The sequence below is a fragment of the Chenopodium quinoa genome, unplaced genomic scaffold (assembly GCF_001683475.1).
Source record: "Chenopodium quinoa cultivar QQ74 unplaced genomic scaffold, ASM168347v1, whole genome shotgun sequence".
Taxonomy (NCBI): Eukaryota; Viridiplantae; Streptophyta; class Magnoliopsida; order Caryophyllales; family Amaranthaceae; genus Chenopodium; species Chenopodium quinoa.
The window spans coordinates 1,487,003-1,499,985 of NW_018742523.1; the positions used below are offsets into that span (position 1 = coordinate 1,487,003).

A 12,983-nucleotide genomic window follows, 5' to 3' on the forward strand; every position below is an offset into this window, starting at 1 on the left:
TAAATTATTATCTTTTGCCAAGATACTTGATTGAGAAGATAAATTTATTACATCCGACATTCAGAAATAATCAGCTTACTGAAAGACACGCCAGACGTAGTGACAATAATTGACATCTCCTTTTGTATATTTTTTTTTTTGATATATATCTATTATCTACAATTAAACTTTCAAGACAATAAACAAAAATTATTAAGCTACAATTATTGAATTGCTTCAAACACAATTTTTTATACAACAAAGAATGACGATATCGTATATGTAGAGCATCCATCCATAAACATAAAATGTAATGTGTGTGTGTGTGCGCGCTCTTTTACTAATAGTTTTAGTGGAGATTTTAGTCTATTGTTTGATTAATTTTTTATGTTTATTAAAAAAGCTTTTATAAATAAGTAAATACTAATATGGCCCCTAGGCCTGTACAAAATTATCCGAGAATCCGAAAATCTGATAATCCGATCTGCAACCGATTCGAATTTTCATTTTAGATCGAATATCCAATCCGAAAAAGCGGATATCGGATGCGAATTTGAATATTTATTTTCAAATTTTCGAATATCCGATATCCAAAATATAAAGACTAAAAAAGTTAAATATATATAAAAATTTTAAATTGTCATATAAAATTGACTCTGTATTATTAACTTATTATAATATTCTAAATATATTTGATGATAATATTTATTGCAAAAGGACTACTATTTTGTTAAAGTATGTTGTACAACTTAGCGATAAAAAAGTGGTAAAATTAGTGAAATTTAAAAAGTAATCATGATCAATTTTACTTAATATTGGATAATGGATATCCGAAGCAGCCGATCCGAAAATTTTGGCTATCGGATATTCGAAATTTTTGAATCAAATTTGGATATCAATTTCTGATATTCGAGTATTCGGATATCCGATCCGTGAACAAGCCTAACTGGACCTGATCAAACCAAGCCCCCCGTTTGAAAAAAAAAATCAGGTTTGGGCAACCCTCATTTTTGTTTTATTTTTTGCTTTGCCTATTAATATAGATTATGAGTTTATGACATTATAATTTCTATATATTTGATGTGTATGTTTTATCAAATTTTATTTGTTGGATAAAATTAATTTTATTAAAAAAAATTAGACTAACCGTGCATGGCATGGGCTTTAAGCTAGTGTTCACTAAATCTATGATTTTTATTATAGAGTAAATCATATGTACGTCTAATAAACTAAATATTTCTTTTTTTTTAACTATGGAATTTTTGAAAAATGTATAAAAATGACGTTTTCACTAATCGCCCAAATTTAATTTCTTATTAATAATAAACTTACGTGGCGCTCTGATAATTTTTTTATTTTATTATGATACTACGTAGCGTTTTAAAAAATAATAATCCTATGTGGCATAATCCTACATAAAGTTTTAAAAATAATAATCATACTTGGTGCTCTAAAATCTTGGGAAAAAACTCTTGTTCATAAATATACTAGTTTTGTGCCCTGGCGATATCCGGGTTGTTTATTTAATTTATACATACGAAAAATTGAAATTTTATCAAAAATAAAACTTTAAACCAACAATTTTATCCTAAAAGCCTATACAAATTTTAGTGAAAATAAAATAATGAACCAAGCAGCCCTTTATTCTAAAAAATTTATTTAAATACATTATCCTTTTTTATCCTAAAAATCTATCCAAATATATCATACAAGTCATACTAATGATTAGTTGTTACCTACGTAGCACTACACAACACTTAATAAAAAGTTGGAATGCCAAGTGTCGATGTATTGCGAATAGCGTACAGATTAAGTTTTGTTGTATATTGACTTGACTAATTAATTGTACAACTTTATACTTCCTCCATTTTTTTAATATTGCACTACTTTGCCTTTCAAGAAAGTTTCACAAATATTGCATCATATCCATTTTAGGAAAAAAAAAATTATATTCACACTGCAAATACGTACCTAATATACCCTACTTTTTTTTTTTTTTTTACTTATTTTTAGTTTGTGTATGCAATCACATGGGCTATTTTATATTTTTATTACTATTCTCTTTCATCCTTTTTTTCCACTACCAAAAAATTTGTCCTCAACCCCAATAGTGCAATAATAAAAGAACAGAGTAAGTATATTTAATAATGACTGAAATACTTTTTAAGTCGCTTATTAACATATACAACGCGTTTAGGGTGCGGCTATAACATTAAAAAAGTAACCCTTGTAACACTGACTAAGTACCCCCTATAACACTAACAAAGTAACCCTCATATAAGAATTTGTGTAAAAATATCATAAATGAAATTATTTTGAGGTACTATTTAACACGAATGTTTTGTTATAAAAATAATAAGTTTATAAGCTAATTATTGAAAGTTATAATTTAATATATTTTTATTTGTACGTATTTATCAAATATAAAACTCTAAAACAATAAATTAATCTTAAAAACCTGTCCAAATTTTATTGAAAATAAAACTCTTAACTAATTTTTTATCCTACAAAATCTATGTATATCTATCCAACTTTTTTTTTTTTTTTTAATAAAAAATCCAATTTTTTTATTTTACAAAATTATATTCAAATAAATCATTCCTGTCATACTATTAATTAATTGTTGCTTATGTGGCGTGACAATTTGCGAAAAGTTGGAACACTAAGTATCGTTGTCTCGTGGCCTAGCTAAAAGTTTTGCTTCATAAACTCCCTGCTTTTAAGAATGATGTTCTTGTTTATGTAAATTAATGCAAGTTTTGCAAATCTTTGATCTCAAATATCTTTAATCTCACACTAGCAAAAATTATAAATGTTAAATATTAATAATGTACTTAAGACGAATCAGACTAGATTTCATATGACTATATTTATTCTTATAAATTGAGAGAAATTTAGAAGATTATCTCTTATTTTTAAAAGTCAAAGGATTTCAAACAAGAACATTATTGAGGAACAGAAAGAGTATTAGTTATATGATTATATGATATACTTCTTCTGTTCTAATAATATTGCAACAAGAATGAAACTACGCATCCCATTTTATATGTTAATAAATATCTATCATATATCTAATAAATAAAGTCGGGTCTCGCAGCCAAGCCACGAGACAACAACACTTGGCATTCTAGTTTTTCGACTAGTGTCGAGCAACGTAGGCAACAAATAAGTACTCGTATTATTGTGACACATACGATGCTCAATAAGCGAATTTTGGATAGATTTTTTACAATAAAAAATGTTGTATAGATCGAGTTTTATTATCGATATACTCTTAAAAAATTTCATATATAAAAGATTAATCATAACTTTGAATAAATATCCTATAAGACCCTATTCACCTCACCTTACAAAAATAATTTTTATTTTTGTTTTTGTTTTTGAATGAAGTCCTAAAGGACACTAAATTTCATTAATTAAAGCTATACGACATCTACAATTGACAATTAACGATAATGAAAACGAATTTAACAAAATCAAACAAGAAATAATCGGGGAAGGGCTAAGAATAATTTAAGTTCAGCAAAAATAATTTAAGATCAGTAAAATTAATTTCAGCCCAATAAAAATAATTTAAGTTCAGCAAAAATAATTTTAGTTTAATAAAAATAATTTCAGTTCAACAAAAATAAGGAAAGATGAACGGGGCCTAACTTGATTATATTTTCATCATAAATTTCGTTAATATATTTTAGAAAATAATAGAAAATCAGTAAAAATATGTTTAAATCAGAAAAAAAAAAAAAATTTACATTGGAAAAATACTTTCAGTTCAGTAAAAATAATTTAAGTTTCTTCGTCCAATTTCAAGCTAATAATTACATAGATATCTATTTACAAACAAAACTACAAAAGGTACACTATTATATAAATAAGCAATATGATGTCCTATGTCTAAATAATTCTGCATTATCAAAAGGGATTATATGAGTGTATTCAACATTCACGCAAAAAAAATTATCTTAAAATTTTATCAACAATCCAGGCATCGGTCGGCGTAGGCACAAAACTAGTAATTGTATAAGGGTAAAAATTATAAAAAAGTTGATAGTGTGAAACTATTTTATGAGATGAATCTAATAAGATCGATCCCACACGATTATATTCTGCTTAACGTATAAATTATATTATATAGTCAAACAAGAATGATAAATAGTGCAAAAGACTCATTGTTGCAATATTATTAAAACGGGAAAGTATATATTAGATTTCTCTCTCACATTATTATTATACCTAATGATCTCCATTTATATTTTTCTCTTGTTGTGAGGTGAAATGAATTGGTCCTTAATTTCTATTTTTAATTTTTAATACTGCCATTATGAATCCAAATTTGATTTTACAACCTGGGTCAAGTGGGAGGAATGTAGTATAGAATGAACCTGCCCCTTTTAACGGCTAAAAGGTCACACTGTTATCTTAGCTCTGGCTCTCCATCTTCCCCAAATTCCACTGCTGCGGCTGCTTGCCTGCCGTTTGCCACCAATATGAACCGTTGAACCATTGATTAACCATTTCCTTATAAAAACCCTTTTAATTTGTAATGGTATGTTTTATGATTACATCAATACCTTTGTTGAAAGCTACCCTTTTCAATGGCGGCTCTAAATCATCTTCAATCACTATCAATTCATCATTTCACTGCTCATCAGCAAAAACCCAGAAATTTTCATACTCAAATATGCATTAATTACAGACAAATTCAATGTTCTAGCTCTTCACCCTTCACAGAGAAGAATTCAGTTGAAAGATATCAAAGGGAGAATTGGGTTTATCCTGTTATATCCCAATTTTCACTATCTCAATCTCAAGACCATTCTTCTCAGTCATCATCATCTTCGCCACCGCCGCCACGGTCTGAGAGTAGAAGAGAACATGACATTGATTTGCAGATTCCTGAACTCAAGAAGCTGCTAGAAGTATTGAGAGAAAAGAGGGGTTCTAATGTTAGTGATGGTAGTGGGGTTGGAAATGTGTTTTTGGTGGGAACTGGTCCAGGTGATCCTGATCTTCTGACTCTGAAAGCCCTGAAAATCATTCAATCTGCTGATCTTTTACTGTATGATCGCCTTGTTTCAAATGATGTGTTGGATTTGGTTGGTGCAAATGCTAGGCTTCTTTATGTTGGGAAGACTGCTGGGTATCACAGTAGGACTCAGGAGGAGATTCATCAGCTGCTGTTGAGTTTTGCTGAAGCTGGTGCTACTGTTGTTAGACTCAAAGGCGGGGATCCTCTTGTAAGAATGTTTGTATGCTAACATTAATTTTTCGTTTGTATCAATACTTTGCATAATGCCTATGTTTGTGCTTAATTTTCTGTGTTGTTGTGGCAGATTTTCGGGCGTGGTGGTGAAGAGATGGATTTCTTGCAGCAGAAGGGGATTCAAGTCAAAGTTGTTCCTGGTATGCTTTTTGGTATTTTGTTAAATTAAATGTACTAACTTCTAGTGTGTTACTTTATACGAAGTATATATCAAAATAGTTTGCAGTAAGTTGTTCCTGGTGTCATGTTTATCCTGCTCTCTGAAATTTTGTTGAAATTGTTACTTTATATATATTTGAATGTTACTATAGTTTGTAATTATAACAGTAACAGATATATGTGCTGAAAAAGTACAAGGTGAAAGTGATTGACAGACTCCCGGAAGCTTTTATCTTCCAATAGGCTAGCTTTTGTTAGTTTCTTGCTGTGGTTGAATCTGTCATAGATGTTAACTTCAGGGTGCACTCTTGTATAACTATTTCCTTACTAAGAGCAATTATCTTTGACTGGAAAAGAAATTACCACTGGTTAACTTTGGTGTTTTAATAATTTAGATATAAAGTAGGCTTTCTACTTATTCATTTGCAGGCTCTTTGATGTAGTACTTTAATGTGTAAGTTCTTTGCTCTTGATTTATCAAACATTGAATTGTGCTCATGATTGCATTGCATTTTTAGTTGTATTAAGTCATGCGCAATAGCTGTATCCTTGTGATGCTTATGGGCTATGACTCCCTTGAAATAAGCTAAACTTTCCAGTTATAGTATGATAAAATCGCAGGAACTGAAGCATCTGTTAAGTGTGATGCATGGAAATGTTTCTTTCATTAGCTAAGAAAAACTCATCCATATAGCCATCAATGTTTTTTCATCTGCTTCCATTCCTATTTAAACTTGTTTCCTTTGGAAACAAAGGATTAGAATTTGTTGCATAACCTACATTATTGTTCTTTTGTAATATATCTGTATTCCATATATTTTATCATGAATAAGTCATGTCAAACCAATTGGTGATTTGTATATCATTTTTCGAGGTGGTGGGATGTGGTTAGTTGTAGCAGTTATGTAATTTACCTTGCAGTTTATAAATGATATCTATAGAATTGATGCGGCCTTCAAATCCCTATATTAAGCATAGTTATATACGAAGTATGTAATAGAATTTGGACATTATTTGATATCTTGAGGGATGTTTTTAATTGCTCACCATTTTCCCCTTGCCATACCTGTAAAAGAAAAGTGTTATGCTTTTTCCTTTGTTACTGTCTAATTGCTGATGCAAATATCATTTACCATTTGTGATAGTGTGAGATATTCTTCCTTGTTAGGTATAACTGCTGCTTCAGGTATATCAGCAGAGCTGGGGATACCATTAACTCACCGAGGCATCGCTACCAGTGTTAGATATCTCACTGGACACTCAAGGAATGGGGGAACTGATCCATTGTATGTAGCAGAGAATGCTGCTGACCCTGATTGTACCCTAGTGGTATATATGGGTTTGGCAACTCTTCCTGCTCTTGCCCAGAAATTGGTGCAACATGGCCTGCCTGTTGATACCCCTGCCGTTGCAGTGGAAAGAGGGACAACTGCACAACAGCGTTTGGTAAGATATACCTTATCTTTCCTTGATTCAATCATGTTTAACTTTCTAACGTAGTATTTAGGCTTTTCAATAAGATGGGATTTACTCTCACTGCACCAGCATGCTTAATTTGAGATTTAGATTGGCAATTTGGCAAGGCTCTGATAAATTATCATCTTTCTATGGTCCTGTGGGTTTTCCTTGCTCTTATACTTTATGCAGTGCACGTTGTTGAACTATGGGTTGATATATGATAAAAAAAAAAATAGTCATTAGTGACTATTACATCTAGTTTAGTTGTTTATATTTAAGCATTGACTGACCACATTGCTCTATAGACACTTTTTGACTCACAATATAGTGCAAAACAATTTTAGGTCATTTTTGGTAAATGGCTTGGTGGCTTTTTAGTTAGCTTTTGGCTTTTTTATGTGGTCAAACAGCAAAAAAAGTGTTTGGTAATTGGCTTTTCATTCATGGGAAAAAGCTGACTTTTAAGCCAAAATGAAAAAGCTGGCTTTTAAGCCAAAATGAAAAAGCTACTATGAGTAGCTTTTTTTGTTGGCTTTTAGCTTGTTGGCCCACAAATTATCTAATAAATAGCCAACAACTATCAAAAACTTTTATAAACAGCCAATTTCAAAAGCCATTATAAACAGCCAAAAGTTTTAGCCGGTCAAACAAGCCAAGCAAACCAGCCAACCACTAACAAGTATTTGCTAAACAAGGCCTTAATCGTTGTATGCAGTAGTTGCTAAATGTCTAATACTCTATCAACTTTAAAATTGAAAAGATATAAAACCACCAAAATGTACAATAAAAGATAAGAAAATAATGCAGGATTTTTTTTTTTTTTTTTTTTTTTTTTTGCTTTTTAGAAGTGTCGTGCTTAAAAGCAGTATGTCACGTGCTGACTTATTTCCCTAAGTCCTCTTGCACACGGTCCACTAGTCGACAACACTCGTTAGTTTCCTAGTCAGGACTCCCCTTGTTTTGCTAGACTAAGTGTCCTACGAGATTGGCTAATTAAGAGAAGAAAGATGCTCACAAGAGATTTTAAAGGAAAGCTTTGATTACTTGAGAGAACTTTACAATTAAAGGTGTTGGCTGAAATGTACAAATGAATGGGATGGCCTATTTATAGGCATCCAAGCTCGATTCTAGAGAATTCCTTACCTCCTCAAATGGAGGTAACTAGATTCCTAATCTCTAGAACTCTCTAGAACGTTCCCACCTCCAAAAGAACTACATACAAGGAGGTTCTATATACTTCCTAAGTCTAGAATGCTTAAGACCATCCTAGAACATTCTAGAACGTACAACTCTTATTATGTACATACATAGAAGACCCTAGAAACTCTTATTATGTACAAGATGACCCTTGAATATTATCCCGTCTAGAATACCCCCTCAAAAGAATTCTCTATGGAAGCCCGGAACCTTCTAGAAGCATCTCGCGTTTTCCAGACTCTTTGCTGCGGGGCCTCCTCTTGGAAAATTATCACCACCATGGTCTTCCTTGGCCCAAAAATATGGTGGACCCCCAAATTTGAGCCCATTAGCCCGTCCAAATGGCCTATTATTGTGTTACTGTCATGTGGGTGTTCACTAGTATTTCAAGGCTACAACAATATAAAGCTCTATTGGGGAAGGTGGGCACCAAGGCAAGCCCCCTAGCCTCAGTTGTTGCCTTGCTGTGACCCTCTTGATGCCCATCTTTGGTAAGGGAGACAACCCGTGACAAGTAGCTAAGCTTAGAGTTATCTTATGACTGTCTTCAGAATCATGAACAATTCTATTCATGATCTCCTCTTTAAAGCCATAGTTGGTTATTGCTCCCTCCCCATACCTAGGTAACAATTATTCTACATTCATATTAAGATTCATACAATGACTCACTATAGCTGAATGTTCTGATGAATAACCTGAATAATGATATCCTAAGCACTCCATTATAATGAATAATGTTATCCTAAGCACTCCATTATAAAACCAATCTCAAATAAGGGTTTTTTTTTTTTTTTTTTTTTTTTTTTTTTTTTTTTTTTTTGATGTGGAAGGGTAAAAAAGAAAAGAATAAGAGTAGTCTAAATTATTTTTCCAATGAAGGGGAAGAACATCTTTCATGGGAGAGAGTAATAAGAAAAGAGTTACCATAAAAGAGTAACGAAGTTGAAAAGTTGAGTAGCAGGTAGATCATTTTTAACATCCGATTGAATTTAAAAAGGTTACTTGAAACAATGTACTCCACTTTATAATATTATATGTATTCATAAATTTGTCAAATACGATTCACTTTTGCCAATTCTTAGAGATGCAAGTATTATTCAACAATTCCTTAAAAAAAAAAAAGGTATATTCAACAAGTCAAGTTTGTAACTTACTACCTTAAATAAGTCAAAAGTAGCTTTAAACTAGGTAAAACCGGAAGTAGGGTTACCTAATACTCTCCCATGGCCCCTCCAATTCCGTATTAATACTTTTGTTCCATTACTCAATACTTTTGCATATTAATACTCGCAAATTAGCGTACTTGCCGCATTATGATATATCCCAAGAGATAGGATTTAACGAGGAGGGGTAGTGCAGAGTAAGAATAGATTAACAAGAGAGGGGTTCGTTTATTTGTCTCCATTACTCCAATCAAACACCATAGAGGCTTTATGGGGGGGAGTGGCTTCCTTCTTTTGCTTTCATATTTCTGTTTGTTTCTTTCACCTAGTACTCCCTTCCCTCCATGAACTCCTGATTTAAGTTTTTCATACCGATTGTCCCAATTTCTTTTTTATTTTTTTCTTTTTTTTTAAAAAAAAAAATAAAAAAAATTTATCACATTATGACCCCAAAAAATCGTGTTACAAAAAAACCTCAAATGTATTACAATACTCCCACCTACGTATTGCGAATTTTTATTCATTTTGCGTATTGGAGCGTATATGTGTTTGGTAACCCTCACCAGAAGGTGTGGAAATGCCAATGATTAGATGATGCAGGCGAATGTATAGTTTACATTGCGCATTTATTTCAAAACGACACCCTATAAATTATAAAACGTGCGTCCCTTAATAATCAAGAGCACATCAAGCATAAAACAAATGAACATAAAGGCTAAAACAAAAGAACGTGTACTCCAATAAACATAAAAGCTACAATATATATAGTCTTCATTTATATAAGAAAAATAACGCATAATAATAAGAACATAAGGTTTAAACCTCAAGAACTTATATTCAAATCCAAAGAACATATGTTCAAAATCTATTAGAAATTTAAAGGAACTTGATCTAAGTTGAAAGAACATATAGTAATAGACATGTGAAAATCATCAACCTTGAATAAACAACACTAAATTAAAAACATATTGACAGAATGTTGAAACAAATTGGAAACATATCTTTTTCTTCTAGCAAGTCATCAATTTCTTTGAATCCAAAACTAATATGCACTAATTCTAAAATTTACAAATTAATGAATTGATTTTAGGGATAACAATTAGCAGCTTTCCAATGGAAATTTAAAATGCAGCCCGCCAAACTATTTTTATCTTTGTTTTACAAATTCTAATAGCTAAATACAACACGAAACAATGTTTTCGGACGTCTACACGATGAGCACTGTGCATACACCTCTACTATCGTATTTGCATGGAAATGCAAAGCATCTAATCTTGTGCTCACTAGCTGTTTCAATTGTATAGTATGTATATTACCTGTGTCCATGGATGTTTCATCTGCTACCTTCTATAGTAGGAGTGAAGCATATTGGATAGGCCTTCCCATGCATTTGTAGTTTATTCTCATCATAATATGGTATTATCACTGTACATACGCCTCTACTATCCTATTTGCATGGAAATGCAAGACGTGTAATCTGTGTTCATTAGTTGTTTCAATTGTATATATTACCTGTGTCCTAGGATGTATGATCTGCTATCTTTTAGAGTTGGATTCAAGCATATTAGATAGGCCTGCCCTGGCATATTTAGTTTGTTCTTGTCATAATATGTTAATATTAGGTGTTTGGGCTATGTGACTTCTGTTCATGCGGGCAACTCTATTTAAGAGGCACATTTCAGCTAACTTTTGTGGCTGAATTTTCATTTGAACAGGTATTTGCAAAGTTGGAGGATCTTGCTGATAAAATTAAATGTACTGGACTGGTATCCCCTACACTCATAATCATTGGGAAGGTTGTTACACTTTCACCATTGTGGATGCAATCCTGCGAAGAAGCAACTGAACTTGTGGAGGCACAGTAGAAACCAACGCTTGGCTTTTTGGGAAATTATTGCAGGCAAAGTGCATTCTGGTTTCTGAATAACCAGGAAGACCACTGAAGAAGCGACAACAATTACTGGTTGGTGGTGAGTGCCTACTGAAGCTGGAAGCTGGTGTTACTGAGCACCTCCTATGCTAGCCAAGTAGTAACTACAGTGGTGTTTGCTATCCAGAATTGCCTTTGATCAATGAGGCGTCCATCAGTCCATGGCTCCATGCAATCATGTTGACGTAGTAGCTCCGCTTGGAAACTTGAAAGCTTTTGCTTGGGCTGTCCTACTAGCTTAACTTTCGAATAAATGTTTTAGTGAATTGGAGGAAATTAGAATGTTCAAGTGTATTAAATATCAAGTGAGACATCAGACATGCAACATGTTTCTATCAATTCATTTCTTGAAGACATTAAAACAAATATGACTACAAAATTGTAGAAATTTTAAAGAAATCAGTTTTCATTCAATTTGTAAATAGAGAGAATATTGGGCCATGTGGCTGAATTGGAAATTGTGCTGATATATCTGGTAAATGTGGTTCTGGAGTAAATGGCCTAAAACACACGGTTAACTTAAAGCCCAATAACCTATGAAACACGTTTAAAGACTGGGCCTATGGCTGAGGAAGAATGAGAAAAATTTCATTTACTTGACACTAGTCATCTTAGCTATACATATATTCCGATTACTTCGAAATTACTCCATAGTTTGAAAAGGTAAATTATGTTTAGGAAAATGATAAATAATGGAAGTACTTCCTCCAATTCACATTAGATGACACGGTTTGACTTTGTGTACTATTCACATAACTTGTTTTGATTTCGTTTTGTGATTTCTTGATTAGAAAATCATAGTCATGTGGAGTCTTGTTAGATTTCGTCTCAAATTCTATTTTTTTAAATATCAAATTTTTATAATTTTTTTCTAATATGTAATAAGGGATATTTGCATTATAAAGTGTGCATTGACAAACGTGCTTAAATGAAACGTGTCATCTAATATGAAATAGAGGAAGTATATGATTGTAAAAGAAAGATAAAAAATTATTTAACATCAATTGATGTGTAATTTTATCATTAACTAGGGTGGGCACCATATTTAGCCATATTTGGAGAGCTCTTTCAATTGTTGACAACATATGAAACGGAGGAAGTGTATGATTGTAAAAGAAAGATAAAAAAATTCACAAATTCTTATATGTGGCTTGCCATGCGATGTGGCCAACCATCATAGGGATTACTTCGTCAGTGTTATAGGGGTTACTCAGTTAGTGATACAAGAGTTATTTTGTCAGTGTTATAGGCGTTACTCGATCAGTGTTACAGGGTTACTTCGTCAATGTTATAGGGGTTACTTGGTCAGTATTATAGGGGTTACTTTGTTTTTTAACAAGCGGCCACATGGTGTGGCCAGCTGCACACAAGACGCACTGTAAAAAATTATTTAGCATCAATTGATGTGTAATTTTATCATTAACTAGGGTGGCACACCATATTTAGCCATATTTGGAGAGCTCTTTCAGTTATTGACAACATAATGAGGGAAAATATGTAAATAAATATTTTTAGGGATATAACTATACACACACTATTCTTAAGAGTTTAGAAAAGAAGGCAATTAATGTTAATAATGAGGGCTAATAAATAATTAAACATTTTATAGGGTATTTTTTTAGTGTAAAAATTACCCCGCCACGTGGTCCAATCCTATAGTGACACGTGACTCAATAAAAAGGCGACACGTGTCCCAGTAGGAAGTGACACCTACGTGGCAAACAAAAGGGCACCTGAAAGAGAGAAGGCCTCCTTACAGCAGCAGGCCCAAATCCTGACAAAGGCGCCATAACGGCGCCCCAAAGAGACACGTGTCTCTACCTGATTGCGCCAC

General features: G+C 32.4%; 1 protein-coding gene across 1 annotated transcript; it reads left to right on the top strand.

Moving 5' to 3' along the window:
- The first annotated feature begins 4,304 nt into the window (after nt 1–4,304).
- On the top strand, nt 4,305–11,515 carry LOC110719965 (uroporphyrinogen-III C-methyltransferase-like). Its single transcript, XM_021898966.1, has 4 exons — nt 4,305–5,216; nt 5,313–5,382; nt 6,570–6,847; nt 10,935–11,515. The coding sequence occupies exons 1-4, from the start codon at nt 4,575–4,577 to the stop codon at nt 11,082–11,084; spliced, it is 1,140 nt and encodes a 379-aa protein (XP_021754658.1). The 5' UTR covers nt 4,305–4,574; the 3' UTR covers nt 11,085–11,515.
- The last annotated feature ends 1,468 nt before the right edge of the window (nt 11,516–12,983 follow it).

Bases quoted from the DNA above. Each gene is read 5' to 3' on its own strand.
- LOC110719965 (XM_021898966.1), top strand. From the start codon at position 4,575: ATGGCGGCTCTAAATCATCTTCAATCACTATCAATTCATCATTTCACT. The intron at 5,383-6,569 runs GTATGCTTTTTG...CTTCCTTGTTAG, and splicing joins TCAAGTCAAAGTTGTTCCTG to GTATAACTGCTGCTTCAGGT. The intron at 6,848-10,934 runs GTAAGATATACC...TCATTTGAACAG, and splicing joins CAACTGCACAACAGCGTTTG to GTATTTGCAAAGTTGGAGGA.